Here is a 15,127-nt window from a genome sequence, read left to right as displayed (position 1 = left end):
CAGTGGCATCTCCGCACAGTGCTATATAGAATTCACTCAACACCAAGTATCTTTCATAATGGTAAACACTCACTAAGGTTCGTTAGCATAAATAGCTGTTGAAAATACTTGCCATGTCAGAAGCATCGGGTTACTGTAAGAAACGTAATTGTGAAGCACGTTAGGCTTCTTAAACAACTTCTGAAAACTCTGCGTTTTTACATCTGCGCCTCTGCAAATCTCTTCATGTTTATGACATCTCGTGATGCTAAACAGCACACTGAAGACCGAGGTTGTTCAGAGAAACGATATAAAGAAGCTGATCTCAAATTGAGCCTTGGTAGGATTGGATCAACGCAGTACTGGGACAGAGTTTGGTGGCAGCACACTTTGATTACAAGGCATGTGTTTGCATTGCAGATTTCATGAGTCAAGGGCTTGTTTGTATTGATCAAAGGGGGAACCCCTCATTTGCAATGCAGCTGTGTGTGTGTGTGTGTGTCAGTGTATGTCTTTGTCTGTGTGTGTGTCTCGGTGTGTGTGTGTCTGTCTGTCTGTCTGTGTGTATCAGTGTGTGTGTCAGTGTATGTCTTTGTTTGTGTGTCTGTCTGTGTCTGTTGGGTTTATGATTTATTGTGTGGGCTTTAATGGGGACCTGCTTTGCCAGGATAACTGTCACAGACAGCTATGTTCGCTTCTGGTGTGGCAAATCTGTGCCCCAGTCTTAACATTAAAACATTTTGAACTTACATAGTTTTGCTTCTGGAGAGTTTGAATATGCCAAGGCAGTACTTCTATAAAACATACAAACAGTAGAATTGGCTGCATGTTGTATGCACAGGAATGATACCAATACATAGAATAAGAGGTGTTGGGATTTTGACAAATTTGTAACTGCGATTTCTTATGCTTGATATATATAATGTCATTTATAACCGCCCAGTGCTTCAAGAATGTAGGTTACAACCAGAACCAGGACAAACCTTCAAATAGGATAGCGAGAGTCTAAGCTGTCTTGTTGTGCTTTAAAGCACACAGTGATTCTAAACAGCGTGTGTATCAGTGCTAATGTTTCTTCCTCTCTGTCTCTCTGCAGACCCCCCACCCCTCTCATCCCGAACACAGCGGGCTCTCTCATGAGCACAGCCTCTAATGGCCTGCATCCACGAGCCCCGAGCCCCCTCTCCCTCCCTCTCCTGCTTTAGCTCCTCCCTGTCGGAGCCGCCGTTCCGCAGGCTGGACCCCGAGACTGCCCCCTGCACCCCCGAGAAGGATCTGACCCCCACCCAGTGTGTCCTGCGCAACGTGCTGCAAATGGAGCCTGGAGGGGCGGGGCAGTGCGGGGGCCACAGCCCCACCCCCAGCGACGAGCCCCCCGAGCACTTCGCCAACAGCGTGCTGAAGCTGCACGAGAACGAGGCTGGGGGCGGGGCGGAGGCGGGGCACCGCGCCGAGGGAGGGGCCGTGCGGGGCCAATCGGACGAGGGGAGGATTCAGTGTCAGTCCGGGGCCGGCTTCCTGGAGGGGCTGTTTGGCTGCCTCAAACCCGTCTGGACTATGATCGGGAAAGCTTACTCCACAGAGCACAAACAGCACCATCACCAGGGTAAGAGATCGGGAGAGGGGGCTGGAGATGAGGGGCTGGGAGAGAGGGACGGGGCTGGAGATGAGGGGCTGGGAGAGAGGGACGGAGCTGGAGATGAGGGGCTGGGAGAGAGGGACGGAGCTGGAGATGAGGGGCTGGGAGAGAGGGACGGGGCTGGAGATGAGGGGCTGGGAGAGAGGGACGGGGCTGGAGATGAGGGGCTGGGAGAGAGGGACGGAGCTGGAGATGAGGGGCTGGGAGAGAGGGACGGGGCTGGAGATGAGGGGCTGGGAGAGAGGGACGGGGCTGGAGATGAGGGGCTGGGAGAGAGGGACGGAGCTGGAGATGAGGGGCTGGGAGAGAGGGACGGGGCTGGAGATGAGGGGCTGGGAGAGAGGGACAGGGCTGGAGATGAGGGGCTGGGAGGGAGGGAGGGAGGGAGGGGGGTGGAGATGAGGGTCTGCGAGGGAGGGGGGTGGAGATGAGGTTCTGGGAGCTAAGGAGGGAGGGGGGTGGAAATGAGGGTCTGCGAGGGAGGGAGGGGTGGAGATGAGGGTCTGGGAGGGAGGGAGGGAGAGGTGGAGATGAGGGTCTGCGAGGGAGGGAGGGGTGGAGATGAGGGTCAGGGAGGGAAGGAGACAGTGTGGATGAGTGGGTAGAGATAAAGGACTGGGAGGGAGGAAGGTAGTATGACCTAGCACACCATTGGGAGGAGGGGGAAGAGGTGATCCTTCTATTGAGTTTGAATATTTAAAGAAAACTGAGATGCTATTGGAAGTTAGAGACGAGGGACTGGGAGAGAGAAGGCAGCGTGGCCTAGTGGTTAGAGCTGAGGGACTGGGAGGTGGTGTGACCTGTCACACAGTTTGGGGGGGGAGAAGTCAAGGCTTTTAATTTGTGTTTGGGCTGTACCTGAGCCTCGCTGTGCAGGTAGTAGCAGGAGTATAATAGATGTGTTTGGCTCGTGGAGTGATGTAGTGGCAGGCAGGCTTGTGGTCTGAAACCGCTGCTGTGAAACATAAACAAGCTGACATTGTGAATTTCCATTATTTTGAAGCTTTGCCTGTGGATTTCTGTCATGACAGGAGTGCTGCCGTTATGACTAAAGCTGTCTTGTTGCTTGTCCGATTTTTGCACACACACACACACACACACACACACACACACACACACACACACACACACACACACACACACAGATAGCCAGCCCGCCTGTCTCCCTGCCTGCCTGCCAGCCTGCCTGCCTGTCTCCCTGCTTCCCTGCCCCCCTGCCCGCCTGCCTGCCTGCCTGCCTGCCTGCTGTAACCCCGACACTAACAGCTCCTGTTCAGGTCTCAGGGGACAGACAGCCTAATGCTCATCATGTATAATTCATGTCCACGCACAGATCCTTGAATTCCCATCCCTCTCAGCTCGATTAACACAGCGGAGTCACAGCTCTGACGCACTCACAAATACAAAACACACACACACACACACATAAACACTAAATGCACACACACACACACACACACAGTGACGCACAAACTGAAACACACTGTAAACTGTAAACACGCACTCAGAATCCAGCCCAATGTCTTTCAGTCCAGGCCTTCAGTGTGATTACAGGAAGTGGGGACTTTGCTTCAGGCTGATCGATACACAAACTATTTTAAGAAAAGTGCTTTAACCCCCTTTGATTCTGGATTATTCTAACCCATTACCTCTCCCTGCGATGCTGCACTGCATTATAATTAAGTGAACCCTTCAGCGTGTCCTACATCAGGTGTCTAGGCAAGGATTCAACGCTGTAATTAACTCTGGATTCCCCGCGGTGCTTTCCCTACAGCCAGGGATCCAGCCGTCCTGAATCTGTGCCCTGTAATCAGGCCAGGGGACTAGCTAACCCCCTCCCCTCCCCTCCTCCTCCTCCTCCTCCTCCTCCTCCCTCTCCACGACTCGGCACTGAGTCCCAGCACCAAGCACAACAGCCCTAAGCAGGATTTACTGCCTAAGCGCATTCCACAAAGCAGATTACATCCTTCAGCACGACAGGAGCAGACTGCAGAGATGGAACCCAAGACAGCAAGCTGCAGTTGCTGCAGGTCTAGACACCAGACAGCCCTCCACACAGTGTTGTTATCAGAACACCATAGTTAAGAAGCATCTCGTTAACAGTCACTGTTGGAGCCTTATTGTATTTTTCTTTGTAAATTAGTCAGGTAGGTATGAAGCCAGTTCAAAGGAGAGCCCTTACAATATGTAGAAATAGTTCAAGTATATGTAACAAACGTTTGAACTGGAGAGGTCTCTGTCGGTGTGCTAGCATGAGCCTCGCTCTGGTGTACAGCCCTGTTTTGCTAGTGTCACCCTCTTACCTCTCCAGAGGAGTGGGAGGTCCCATTCGAGGAGATCTCTGATCTGCAGTGGGTCGGGAGCGGCGCGCAGGGCGCTGTGTTTTTGGGGAAGCTGCACGGCGAGGAGGTGGCTGTGAAGAAGGTCCGGGAGCTCAAGGAGACGGACATCAGGAACCTGCGCAAACTCAAGCACCCCAACATCATCACCTTCAGGTGAGTGCCCCCCGATCAGCTGATTGATCTCAGAACAGTGTCAAGTCCTTAAAGGATCCCAGTGTTTCTGCCATGACTGGGTAGCCCATTTATGGGAGGGGTGAGAAACCGCACTCTCTTAAACCACTCCTGCGTCGTTTCTTTAAAATAGTTTTTTAACATGATTTTGCCCTACTGTGCAAGGATGGAAATGAGACTCCTGTTGCGTAGCAGTTTCACCCATTCCAGGTTTTACTACCAGCTTGATCAGCCACAGTGTAACAAGATCAGGTGTTAAACTCCTAGTAAAACCAGGAATGGATCAAGCTGCTATGCAATGGGAGTCTTATTTCCATCCCTGCCAACATGCTTTAAAAGAGGACCCAGAGTGCCGGATGGCTGTTGAAACAGTTTCTTAAATAATTTCATTGTTTAAAATGATTTCCCCACTTCAAACATTTCTAATACTCATAATCATTCAGAATGCCATTAAGCGATCGCCCTCTAAGCAAATAAACTGCAGTATTATTAACTATATAAATCTAACTGTTCCTTCTCTCCCCTCTTTCTCTCCCTCTCCCCTCTCCCCTCCCCTCTCCTATCCTCTCTCCTCTCCCCTCCTCCCTCTCCTCTCTCCTCCCCTCTCACAGGGGTGTGTGCACGCAGGCTCCCTGTTTCTGTCTCATCATGGAGTACTGTGCCCAGGGTCAGCTCTATGAGGTTATGCGAGCCGGGCGCAAGATCACTCCCTCCCTGCTGGTGGACTGGTCCATGGGCATCGCGGGGGGAATGAACTACCTTCACCTGCACAAGATCATCCACCGGGACCTCAAGTCCCCCAAGTAAGTCCGCCCCCGCCACCCCCACAGTCAGCATAGGTGGTACAGCCCGGCTGGATCTCCAAATAATACCGTCCTGAGACAGATACAGAAATATTATTCTGATACAAATGTTGTAAGTCACACCTCCATTAGTTGCAACTTGTTAAAGTCATTCACTTACCTGCATTTACCACCAGTAACAAAGTATGTTTTCTACTGCATACAGCTTTCCTTTGTGCAACTTGACTTCCGATCTCTTCTTTATCACATCGTAGTGAGGGGAGGATTGCTGTGGATAAATAAAGATTTTAATTGATTGAATGGTAATCTCAGGGGGCGGCCAGGGGAAACGCTCATTCGCTGTCTGTGTCTGTGTCTCGGTCTCTCAGCATGCTGATCACCTGTGATGACCTGGTGAAGATCTCGGACTTCGGCACCTCCAGAGTGCTCAGTGACAAAAGCACCAAGATGTCCTTCGCGGGTACGGTGGCCTGGATGGCTCCCGAGGTGATCCGCAATGAACCCGTCTCCGAGAAGGTGGACATCTGGTAAGAAGCTGGTCCAAGAGGGACAGGGGATCATGTCCAACTTCCTTTTGTTCCTTATAAAAGTTTACCACTGCAAAAGCACAGCAAAGTGTAACAGAGCACAGTGAAAGCATAGGGAGGCATTGTAAAGCACAGATAGGTATAGTAAAGCATAGGGGAGCATTGTAAAGCATAGGGAAGCATTGTAAAGCACAGAGAGGTCTGGTAAAGCATAGGGAAGCATTGCAAAGCACAGAGAGGTCTGGTAAAGCATAGGGAGGCATTGTAAAGCACAGAGAGGTCTGGTAAAGCATAGGGAAGCATTGTAAAGCACAGAGAGGTCTGGTAAAGCATAGGGAAGCATTGCAAAGCACAGAGAGGTCTGGTAAAGCATAGGGAGGCATTGTAAAGCACAGAGAGGTCTGGTAAAGCATAGGGAGGCATTGTAAAGCACAGAGAGGTCTGGTAAAGCATAGGGAAGCATTGTAAAGAACAGAGAGGTCTGGTAAAGCATAGGGAAGCATTGTAAAGCACAGAGAGGTATGGTAAAGCATAGGGAAGCATTGTAAAGCACAGAGAGGTCTGGTAAAGCATAGGGAAGCATTGTAAAGCACAGAGAGGTCTGGTAAAGCATAGGGAAGCATTGTAAAGCACAGAGAGGTATGGTAAAGCATAGGGAAGCATTGTAAAGCACAGAGAGGTCTGGTAAAGCATAGGGAAACATTGTAAAGCACAGAGAGGTCTGGTAAAGCATTGGTTTTTAAACTGCGGGCTGCTCTATCGCTTCTATCTTTATTGCAATTGGATTTTCTGCTTCAAAAACACTCAGGACAGGTCGTAAGGTGAAACCGCTGTGAATCGAAGTCACATGGACAACGTTTCAGCTGTGGCCTTCATGAAGCTATTAAGCCCTGTGACTCATCTGCTAAGACTTCATTTTAATCTGTTTACACAAGCACAGATTATGAAGATATTCAAACAGAATGCTCCTGGCCTGGGAAACCCCATCTCAGGCAGAGGCACAGTACACACTCACACACAGACTCTCTGTGAGCAGTGGAGAGAGGCTGTGAATGAAATCTAATAAAGCACCCCCAGTTTAATTACCCGCCGAGTGCTTTTTTTCTCTAATGGAGCCTGTCACAGTAAGGCGGGCCGGCCCACGACAGAGGCACTAATTACCAGAGCTATCATTACATCGTTACTGCAGCTGCAGGCCTCGCTTTGGGGGTGATTAGCGCGTTGCCGTGGGGACCAGAGGTTAAGGTGATGCGGAGACGGGCTGCTTGGTCGTGGAGGGGACCCCCAATCGAGAAAGGGGGTCCATCGAACCAGCCCACAGCTTCCTCCGAATGGGGTGACAAGCCAACTAAAGAAACTCGATTCAATTCCTCTCTACAAGAACTAAATAGGAGCCCGCAGTCTAAATAGTTTTATTCTAAGTCAATAGCTTGCGTCTTAGAAATGTCAGCAAAATGTATTAACTCATTATAAATCACAAAAATCAAGGTTGTAGTCACATGTTCTAAGCTGGAATTCGTAACGGCGATTGCTTGATTTTCATTGCTTGATTTATAATGTAACAGCATTTAGAAAGTAAAACTACCCTATAGACTTACTGACGCTGAGTTTCGTATGAAGGCGCGTGTCTGTGTGCTTGTAGCTTGCCTGCGGTTCAGCACGCACAGAGAAGTGGACACAGACGTGAGTGAACTGGAGCGATGTTTAATCCTGTACCATTCGCAAAGGGCTTTTCAAAACCCTGGAGCAAGATTAAAAATGGAAAAAAAGCCCTGGACAAGTTAAGAGAGCCGCTGTCGCATTCTGTACTCAACAGCCCTGGGTCCTGAACTACAATAAAAAGAAAACATGTCATCACATACCACCTGGGGTTATACTGCGAGAAACAGAACCTGGTTCAGAAAAGCTTCCTCGTTTACACAGCCTTAATGCATTCACAGCATTAGAGCAACACAGCTTGGGTCACCCCTGCCAAGGCTGGCACTTCCAGTCCTGGTTTTCTTTCCAACCCTGTTCTAAACAATTTAATTGAACCATCCAGACCCTAGAATAGTTATTGATCTCATTGTACCTGTTAAACCTGGGGTGGAATTGCCCTCCCGGACCAGGATTGGACACCTCTAGGTTAGAGACAAGGGAATTAGAGGGAGACGCTGTGGCTCTAGTGGTTAGAGCTGAGGGAGTGGGAAGGAAGGAAGCAGTGTGGCGTAGTGGTTTGAGCTGAGGGACTGGGAGGTTGGATGGAGGGAGCGAGGCAGGCAGTGTGGCGTAGCTGTTACCCCCCCACCAGTTAAAGATGTCTACTTTTTAATGCAGTCACTGCTGGTTTTTCCCCGGTGTGTAGTTCACCCACCCTGGTCTCTCTCTGCAGGTCGTTCGGGGTGGTCCTGTGGGAGATGCTGACTGGCGAGGTCCCCTACAAGGACGTGGACTCCTCAGCCATCATCTGGGGCGTCGGGAACAACAGCCTGCAGCTGCCCATCCCAGAGAGCTGCCCTGACGGCTTCAAGATTCTTCTGCGACAGTGCTGGTGAGAACGGGCCAGGGGACATAACAGAAAGTGCTGTAGAATCACCTCCCAGGCAGCTCTCTCTCTCTCTCAGCAGCCAGAGCTGTCGAGGGCTTCAAAGTATTAGTGAAGGGTTTGTGATCCCAGTTTAGTAGAGAAACGGGTCTCCCCGACCGACACTCCCGATTGTAAGAGGAATCTTGCTCCAGAAGACAGCCTGGTTTACGGTTTAACGTCACACACAGCCATGGTTTAAAGTCTTGCAAGGCTGGCTGGTCCCGTGCTCTGGGACGCTGTTATAACTGGTTTCTCCGTGATCTGTTTTCCCGTTCTCCCTCCCCCAGGAACTGCAAGCCACGGAACCGCCCGTCGTTCCGGCAGATCCTGCTGCACCTGGACATCGCCTCTGCGGACTTGCTCTCCACCCCCCAAGAGACCTACTTCAAATCACAGGTGCGAGCCCCCGCACTGCCTGACACTAGCATGTTTATTTTTTGTATTTTCGATGGCCAGGCTTGTGTCACAATAGAGGCTTGGTCAGGCTTTGAATTCCAAGCACCACCCACTTGGAACCATCAATTATCCTCTCTGTATCATCAATGCTCAAAGGTCTAGCAGCTGCAAAAAGTGTGGATATACCCCAAGTCACTTTCCCATAGACAGGTTACCCACAGTAAAAGCATAGCAAAGTGTAACAGAGCACAGAGGTATGGTAAAGCATAGGCAAGCATTGTAAAGTGTATTAAAAAACAAACCATGGTAAATGAACCCTTCTAATAGTTTCCCCACAGTACAATCACAGCAAAGTGTAATAGAGCACATTGACAGCATGGTAAAGCCCAGAGAGGTATGGTAAAGCATTACAGCAAATCCTGCCAGTCCTGTATATGGCTTGCCTCAGTTGTCCTTCTACTGGCCGGACGGCTCCCTCCTTTCCCTTTCTTGTTCCTCCTGCACTCTCTGATTAGATCTGGTAACGCAAATGAAAGCGAGCCTCCCTCCCCATCCCCTAATTGATTCCTCCTTGAGGCTGTGACGTCAATAGAGGTCCAGTGACCTGGGCAATTGATTGCTTTACTGGCAGTCTGAGAGAGAGAGAGGGGTTGGCGTTCTGGCAGAGAAGCAGATACTTCCATTAGCTTAATCAACACCCCTCCCTCCCACCTCTATCAAGACTGATCCATGCTGGATGCAGTAAAAATTGAAGGTCACAGCGAGCTCTGAGCTGGCACGGTGCATTGAGAATGACCTTGTAGAGCACTTGAGAAATCCTTTTAATTCAGTTTCAAAAACCTTGATTTACACAAGCCTGCCGTTAATGCCCCGGTCTTCTGGCGCCCCCTACCGGAGAGGTGCAATAAGGTCACGTATCGGAGGGTTTCAGTGATTACTGATTAAGATGTACTGGCATTGTGATCAATGCCCCCTGGTTGATTTTCTCCGCACTGACCGCTGCCTTTACCCCGTCCCCTGCACAGGCGGAATGGCGCGAGGAGGTGAAGCAGCACTTTGAGAAGATCAAGTCCGAGGGGACGTGTCTGCACAGGCTGGACGAGGAACTCGTCAACCGGAGACGCGAGGAGCTGAGGTGAGCGAGAGAGAGCGCCGCCCTGCAGGGCTGGAGCAGTATCGCGACATACTATAAAAACTAAAATCAACTCTCTCTCTCTCCTTTTTCTTGTATACAATCTATTTCTGCATACAGTGGTTTGGGGGATGGGTTGCATCATGTGTTTAACTCTTTAACGTACACAAGAAATTTTTCAAATGGTTTCTTCTTAAAATACATGAACAAATGAAGTATCGCGAGGAGGAAACTGACCGTTTGGATCCAACCCATATTTTAAACCCTGTTTCGTGCTCTTTATTTAAAAAATAAGACAGAATAATTTTATTTGTGGGACACATATGTCCCTTGTACCTGACATTGGAAAATGACTCCCTCTCTGTTGTAGGAGAGAACGTCGGCAGTGGTTTTCTGTGGGGACAGATGTCAGCTGTGATTCTGATCCGGACGGCCGCGTCTCACAGCGACAGTAACTCTCTTGTCTGTTGGCAGGCATGCGCTGGATATCCGTGAGCACTATGAGAGGAAGCTGGAGAGAGCCAACAACCTCTACATGGAGCTCAACGCAGTCATGCTGCAGCTCGAACTGAAAGAGAAAGAGCTGCACAGGTGAGACACACAGCCCTGGAGCGCTGCAGAGTGCAGGCTGGTGCTTATTAAGGTTCAGGGTAATGACGGCGCAGAGAGATGCAGTAGATTGATTGTTTGAACTCCGCTCCTGGTCTTTCGCAGACGGGAGCAGTCTATGGATAAGAAGCACCCCGGTCTGTTCAAACCTCACACCCCTCGCCCTGCTGGGCCGGCGAACTCCATGGACAAACTCATCAAGAAACGCAACGTGCCCCAAAAGCTACCGTCCCACAACAAGCGGTGAGACTGAAAACTGCCGTCTTCGCCGTGTTAAACATGATCAATATTACATCCATCAGTTAATTAAACAGTACAGTCGTTTATTCTCAGGAGCTACAGCGGGGGGACGGAAATAATGATTCCTCAATTGCACAGCAGTTTGATCCATTCCTGGTTTTACTATGAGTTTAAGACGACACACCTGAGCTTGTTATCTATACACTGGGGCTGATCAAGCTGGTAGTAAAACCTGGAATGGGTGAAACCGCTATGCATCACACGCAAAAAACATTGTATAAATGATGCCTATAATGCCCGATTTATGGGACACACTATGTTTTTGAGATGGTGTTTTGGAGCTATGGGTAAGCCACTCTCTCTCTCTCTCCCCCAGGCCGGACCTCTTGAAGTCAGAGGTCATCCTTCCGAAGCTCGACTCCTCAATGACTCAGGTGACCATCCCCGCCCATCCTAACAAGGGCTCAACCTCACCGGGCCGGTCGCGGAGGGGCAAGCCGCGTTACCGCAAGGCAGGCAAGGGCAGCAGCGGGGACCTGGCGGGACTGAAGGCTGCCCTCTCCCCTGCGCCCCTGCCGGCCATGCACCTGGACCCCAGCGCCGCCCTCCGGGGGCTGCAGCACGACCTCCTGCTCAAGAAGATGTCCTCCTCCAGCCCTGACCTCATCTCCACTACCCTGGAGGCGGAGGGCAGGGCGAAAGGCGAGACGGGCATGGACCGGGGCAGCCGTAGCGTCTCCGGAGGGCTGGGAGGGGCTGAGACCGAGGACCTCACGGAGACTCCGCCCCGCAGCGACACCCCCAGCGAAGACGCCGCCTCCATTCCGTTCTCCAGCAGCCCTGATTCGCCCTGTGGGAAGGGAGGAGCCGCCGGGAGGGGCTCAGCGCTGGGGCAGCCACGCCCCCCGCAGGAGGGGGAGGAGAAAGAGGAGGGGCCTGGGGGCAGGCTGCCCAGGGGAGGGGCAGGGGGGAGTGGCCAGCCGCACCTCACACCGGCAGCTATCTTGTACCGGGCAGCTGTCACCAGGAAACAGGTAGAGCATTATTAAAATTATAATATTTCAACTGTCCGCACGAGAAACGTTTCTTTCTTACTAACGAGGCGGGCCTGATTGTTTTTTTCTTGTGAGCAGAAGCGTGGCGTCTCGTCCGAGGAGGAGGGAGAGGTGGACAGCGAGGTGGACATGCCACGGAGACAAAGGTATGTTTTCAGAACAAACCAGCCCCCTATGTTAGTTAGATCACCGGGCTTGATTGTAATCTGGGTAGGATTGCATCCTGGGGTCCCGAGTGGCTCACATGTTAAAAGCACAGCCTTATAATTTTATTACAAATTGGCAAAGAACCAGTACAGCGCAGTTTTCATCACATAAACCCAAAACAGAAAACCACAGGCTGGTTTCACAGAGAGCGGTTAATATTGTAATCAAACCAGCCTTGGATACCAGGAAACTGTTTAACGATCTCGAGCAGAAATACACTTTCTCGTAGAAAAACTGTCGCAGCAAATCAGAAATGTAAGAGTGACCCAAAGCTCTGACCGTGTCATGTGTCCACAGGCGGCCGGCAGCGGCGATGTCCAAGTGCCAGTCCCTGTCCACCTTCAGCTCGGAGAACCTGTCCGTGTCGGACGGGGAGGAGGGCAACACGAGCGACCACTCGCACAGCGGCACGCCCGACGTGGTCAGCACCAACACCGACGAGCGGCTAGACGACAAGTCCGAGGACCTGCTGTCCCAGAGCTCCGAGATCCCCGTGGACATGCTGCTGCACTCCGACGGGCTGTCCGAGAAAGAGGCGGCCGTGAGGGAGGTCAAGACGCAGCTGAACGCCAACGTGCACGAGGTACTGGAGTCTCCCTGTTCCCATCTCCCTCCTCGACTGTCTCTGCACTGCTCCACTCCTCCCTCTGCCTCTCCCCTCGCCGCTCCACTCCTCCCTCTGCCTCTCCCCTTGCTGCTCCACTCCTCCCGCTGCCTCTCCCCTCGCTGCTCCACTCCTCCCTCTGCCTCTTCCCCTCGCTGCTCCACTCCTCTGCCTCTCCCCTCGCTGCTCCACTCCCCTCGCTGCTCCACCTGGAGCCCCACTCCTCCATCTCACCCTCTCATCCATTCCACTTCAGTAGCCTCTAAAGCTATAAATCTATATTTAATGTATCAACATGTTTCACTGACCCCTATGGCCACTAATCTTGGACTACCTAATGTTTTCTTACTAGCTCAGTGCTCAATCACGCCGAGACCAGATGTAAACGTTTTAACCTTTTGCGTAAACTTGTGTACAGTCTAAACAGCCAAACCTTTACAGCTATCCACACACCCCCCAGTCATCTCTCACACTCTACAAGGCTCTAGGTAAGTTTTAAAAGCAGCTGGCTAACTGTGACTTTTGTCTCCCCCCCCTCCCTACAGAACCCCCCTGTTTACGATGACTCGGACTGCGACAGCGCAGAGCTAGACAACTCAGGCAGTGCAGAGGCCAGCCATCCGTCCAGCACAGCCACATGGTGATCGCGAGGACCCCTGTGTACAGACACCCCCCTCCCTCCCAAATCACACCCCAGGACCCTGCTAGGAGACCCTCCATCTCTCCCCTCTTCAATCCAGGAGCTTTATTTTAACATCAGTGGATTTATAAACGATCTGTTCTTTATTTTTTGATTGTATTTATTATTTATGAATTTGGTTTTATTTGGCATAAATGATACAGGTACACACGCTGCCAACAAAAAAAATTCTTCCCTCTCATTTACAAAGTAACATCCTCACCCGTGCCAATTAACTACTCAGTCGTGCTAAATTCAGATATAAGAAACAAACCTTTCAACGAGAAGGAATCAGGCATTAGTTCATTTTGAAGCGTACTACCAAAAAATATATCTATGTACTAATAACTTCATCGACATGGTAGACGATTGTCAAGTTTTCCATGCACGAGAAAGCACTTAGTCAAAATAAGATTTGAATTGGATATTTTAAATGGGCCAGAGAATGGCTTGAAGCATTAAGACTGGCAAGAGCTTGTCCTGTTTTCTGCTCTCCTTCCAAATGGAAATTCAAATTAAAGCCTTTTGCTCTTCCGTAATTTTTTTTTGGTGGCGAGCCTGATCGAACAACTTTGTATGTTTTTTTTTTTATTAGTATTTATTTATATGCTGTATTTATTATTTTAATATATATATATATATCAGGGATTAAGTTTACACCTTGTCGATTTTTAATTTTTGTAAATATTTCAGATGTTCTATTTAATGTCCTGACACTGTACATAACGACGCTGTATAACTGAAACACATTGGTGCTGACCACGTTGACTTAGAAAGGACCCTGCATGGCGGGCAGTATTCTGGAAGCTGAGACTTCGAGAGGTGGTCGTGTGTCCGACGGGCTGCAAAGCATTCACTGTTCAGCTAACTGCACTTGGAGTGAAAGCTCTCAGGCAGTGCTCTCAGCACAGGACTGCAGTTCACAGGGCCAGTCTTCTCTTACCTGCTGTCATAAGCGAAGTGATGCTACTGAGCTCCAAACCATTTGGGAAACGCATCCTCTCGCTCTCTCTCTGCTGATTGTATCAGTATGTATAGAAAATAACACCATGTAGATCCTCTTCAGACTATCATCCACTCTCCAGTATACCACATAATACTTCACGCATGCCCACGGCCACGGAGCTCTGGACAGGATAAAGGGTCTAAACTTTGCTGCTGACGATTACCAATGGAGTGGAATAGGCTGACAGCGATCAGTTCACATTCAAATTTAAACTAATGACTGCATAAAGAGATCGAGCCCTTGATAACCTGTGTTTGGAAGAAATGTCCCGCTCAGTTTCAGGAGTTAAAAGTTTTGTCGTTTATTAAAATGCCCCCCTTTTTTTTAATAAAATCAATTGGTTTGTCTTTTTTTTTAACAGAAATGCCAGATCAAAGATATCTAAAACCACAAGGGTCTATGAGATCGGGGTTTTGCTTACAAGTGACGGCTAAACTACTGAACTATTAAACTATTTACTATGGTTTTCACCTTTTAAATTACACCCTATGTAGGCTCACTTGTGCAGTTTTGCAAATTTTAAGGCAATTTTCCCACTTCGGGGATAAACTCAGACACATCTGATCTTGTTACCTATAGACTGTGGCTATGCTTAGATTAAAACCTGGAATGGATGAGATTACTATGCAATAGGAGTCTTCTTAGCATCCCTCTACTTTGCATCCATTTTCTTATACATATTTCGATGTTAACGCCATCTCAATCACATCTCGTAACATTTAACATACTAAAGGCATTAAAAATGGATGCAAAGGAGTCAGAAGATACCTTAAAAACAAGCAAAAACTGCACAAGCAAATAGAAACAAAAAGGAAATGGCACCAGACATGTGAATTCCTGAAAACAGACCTGGTGGTAGTTCCATTAGCAGCAAAACAAACTCCGTACTAAAACTGGCTTGCCACTTGTGTTGAAATTCCCATCTTCCATCCTTGTGTCTAAAAGCAGCAGCAGAGTTGACCGTAGCATCACACCCCAGCTCCGCTGCGGAATCCTGCCCGCTGAGCGCCGAGAGGAGGAGGCGCATGTATGACAGCTCCAACTTTACCCTGGAAAAGCCATACATCCCCCAGCCTCGTTTGAAAATGTACTCTTTTTATATATATACACACACCGCATCATGTATTGCACCTGTGTACTATAGGAAATGTATTTAAAAAAAAAAATTACAT

General features: G+C 49.6%; 1 protein-coding gene across 2 annotated transcripts in view; it reads left to right on the top strand.

The window, feature by feature from the left end:
* Positions 1 to 15,127, top strand: part of LOC131709315 (mitogen-activated protein kinase kinase kinase 12-like) — a 24,339-nt gene extending 9,212 nt beyond the window's left edge. For both annotated transcript variants that reach the window (XM_059011748.1, XM_059011749.1), the window contains exons 2-14: positions 1,076 to 1,585; positions 3,930 to 4,113; positions 4,743 to 4,934; positions 5,303 to 5,461; positions 7,833 to 7,991; positions 8,315 to 8,423; positions 9,449 to 9,558; positions 10,030 to 10,146; positions 10,270 to 10,407; positions 10,781 to 11,438; positions 11,538 to 11,605; positions 11,964 to 12,249; positions 12,816 to 15,127. In XM_059011748.1, the coding sequence (XP_058867731.1) occupies positions 1,132 to 1,585; positions 3,930 to 4,113; positions 4,743 to 4,934; positions 5,303 to 5,461; positions 7,833 to 7,991; positions 8,315 to 8,423; positions 9,449 to 9,558; positions 10,030 to 10,146; positions 10,270 to 10,407; positions 10,781 to 11,438; positions 11,538 to 11,605; positions 11,964 to 12,249; positions 12,816 to 12,914 (2,733 nt within the window). In that variant the 5' untranslated portion in view covers positions 1,076 to 1,131 and the 3' untranslated portion in view covers positions 12,915 to 15,127. The remainder of the gene's footprint in view (positions 1 to 1,075; positions 1,586 to 3,929; positions 4,114 to 4,742; positions 4,935 to 5,302; positions 5,462 to 7,832; positions 7,992 to 8,314; positions 8,424 to 9,448; positions 9,559 to 10,029; positions 10,147 to 10,269; positions 10,408 to 10,780; positions 11,439 to 11,537; positions 11,606 to 11,963; positions 12,250 to 12,815) is intronic.

This window comes from Acipenser ruthenus, chromosome 42 (assembly GCF_902713425.1).
Source record: "Acipenser ruthenus chromosome 42, fAciRut3.2 maternal haplotype, whole genome shotgun sequence".
In the NCBI taxonomy this organism is placed as follows: domain Eukaryota; kingdom Metazoa; phylum Chordata; class Actinopteri; order Acipenseriformes; family Acipenseridae; genus Acipenser; species Acipenser ruthenus.
This window is presented reverse-complemented; position numbering and strand designations above follow the sequence as displayed.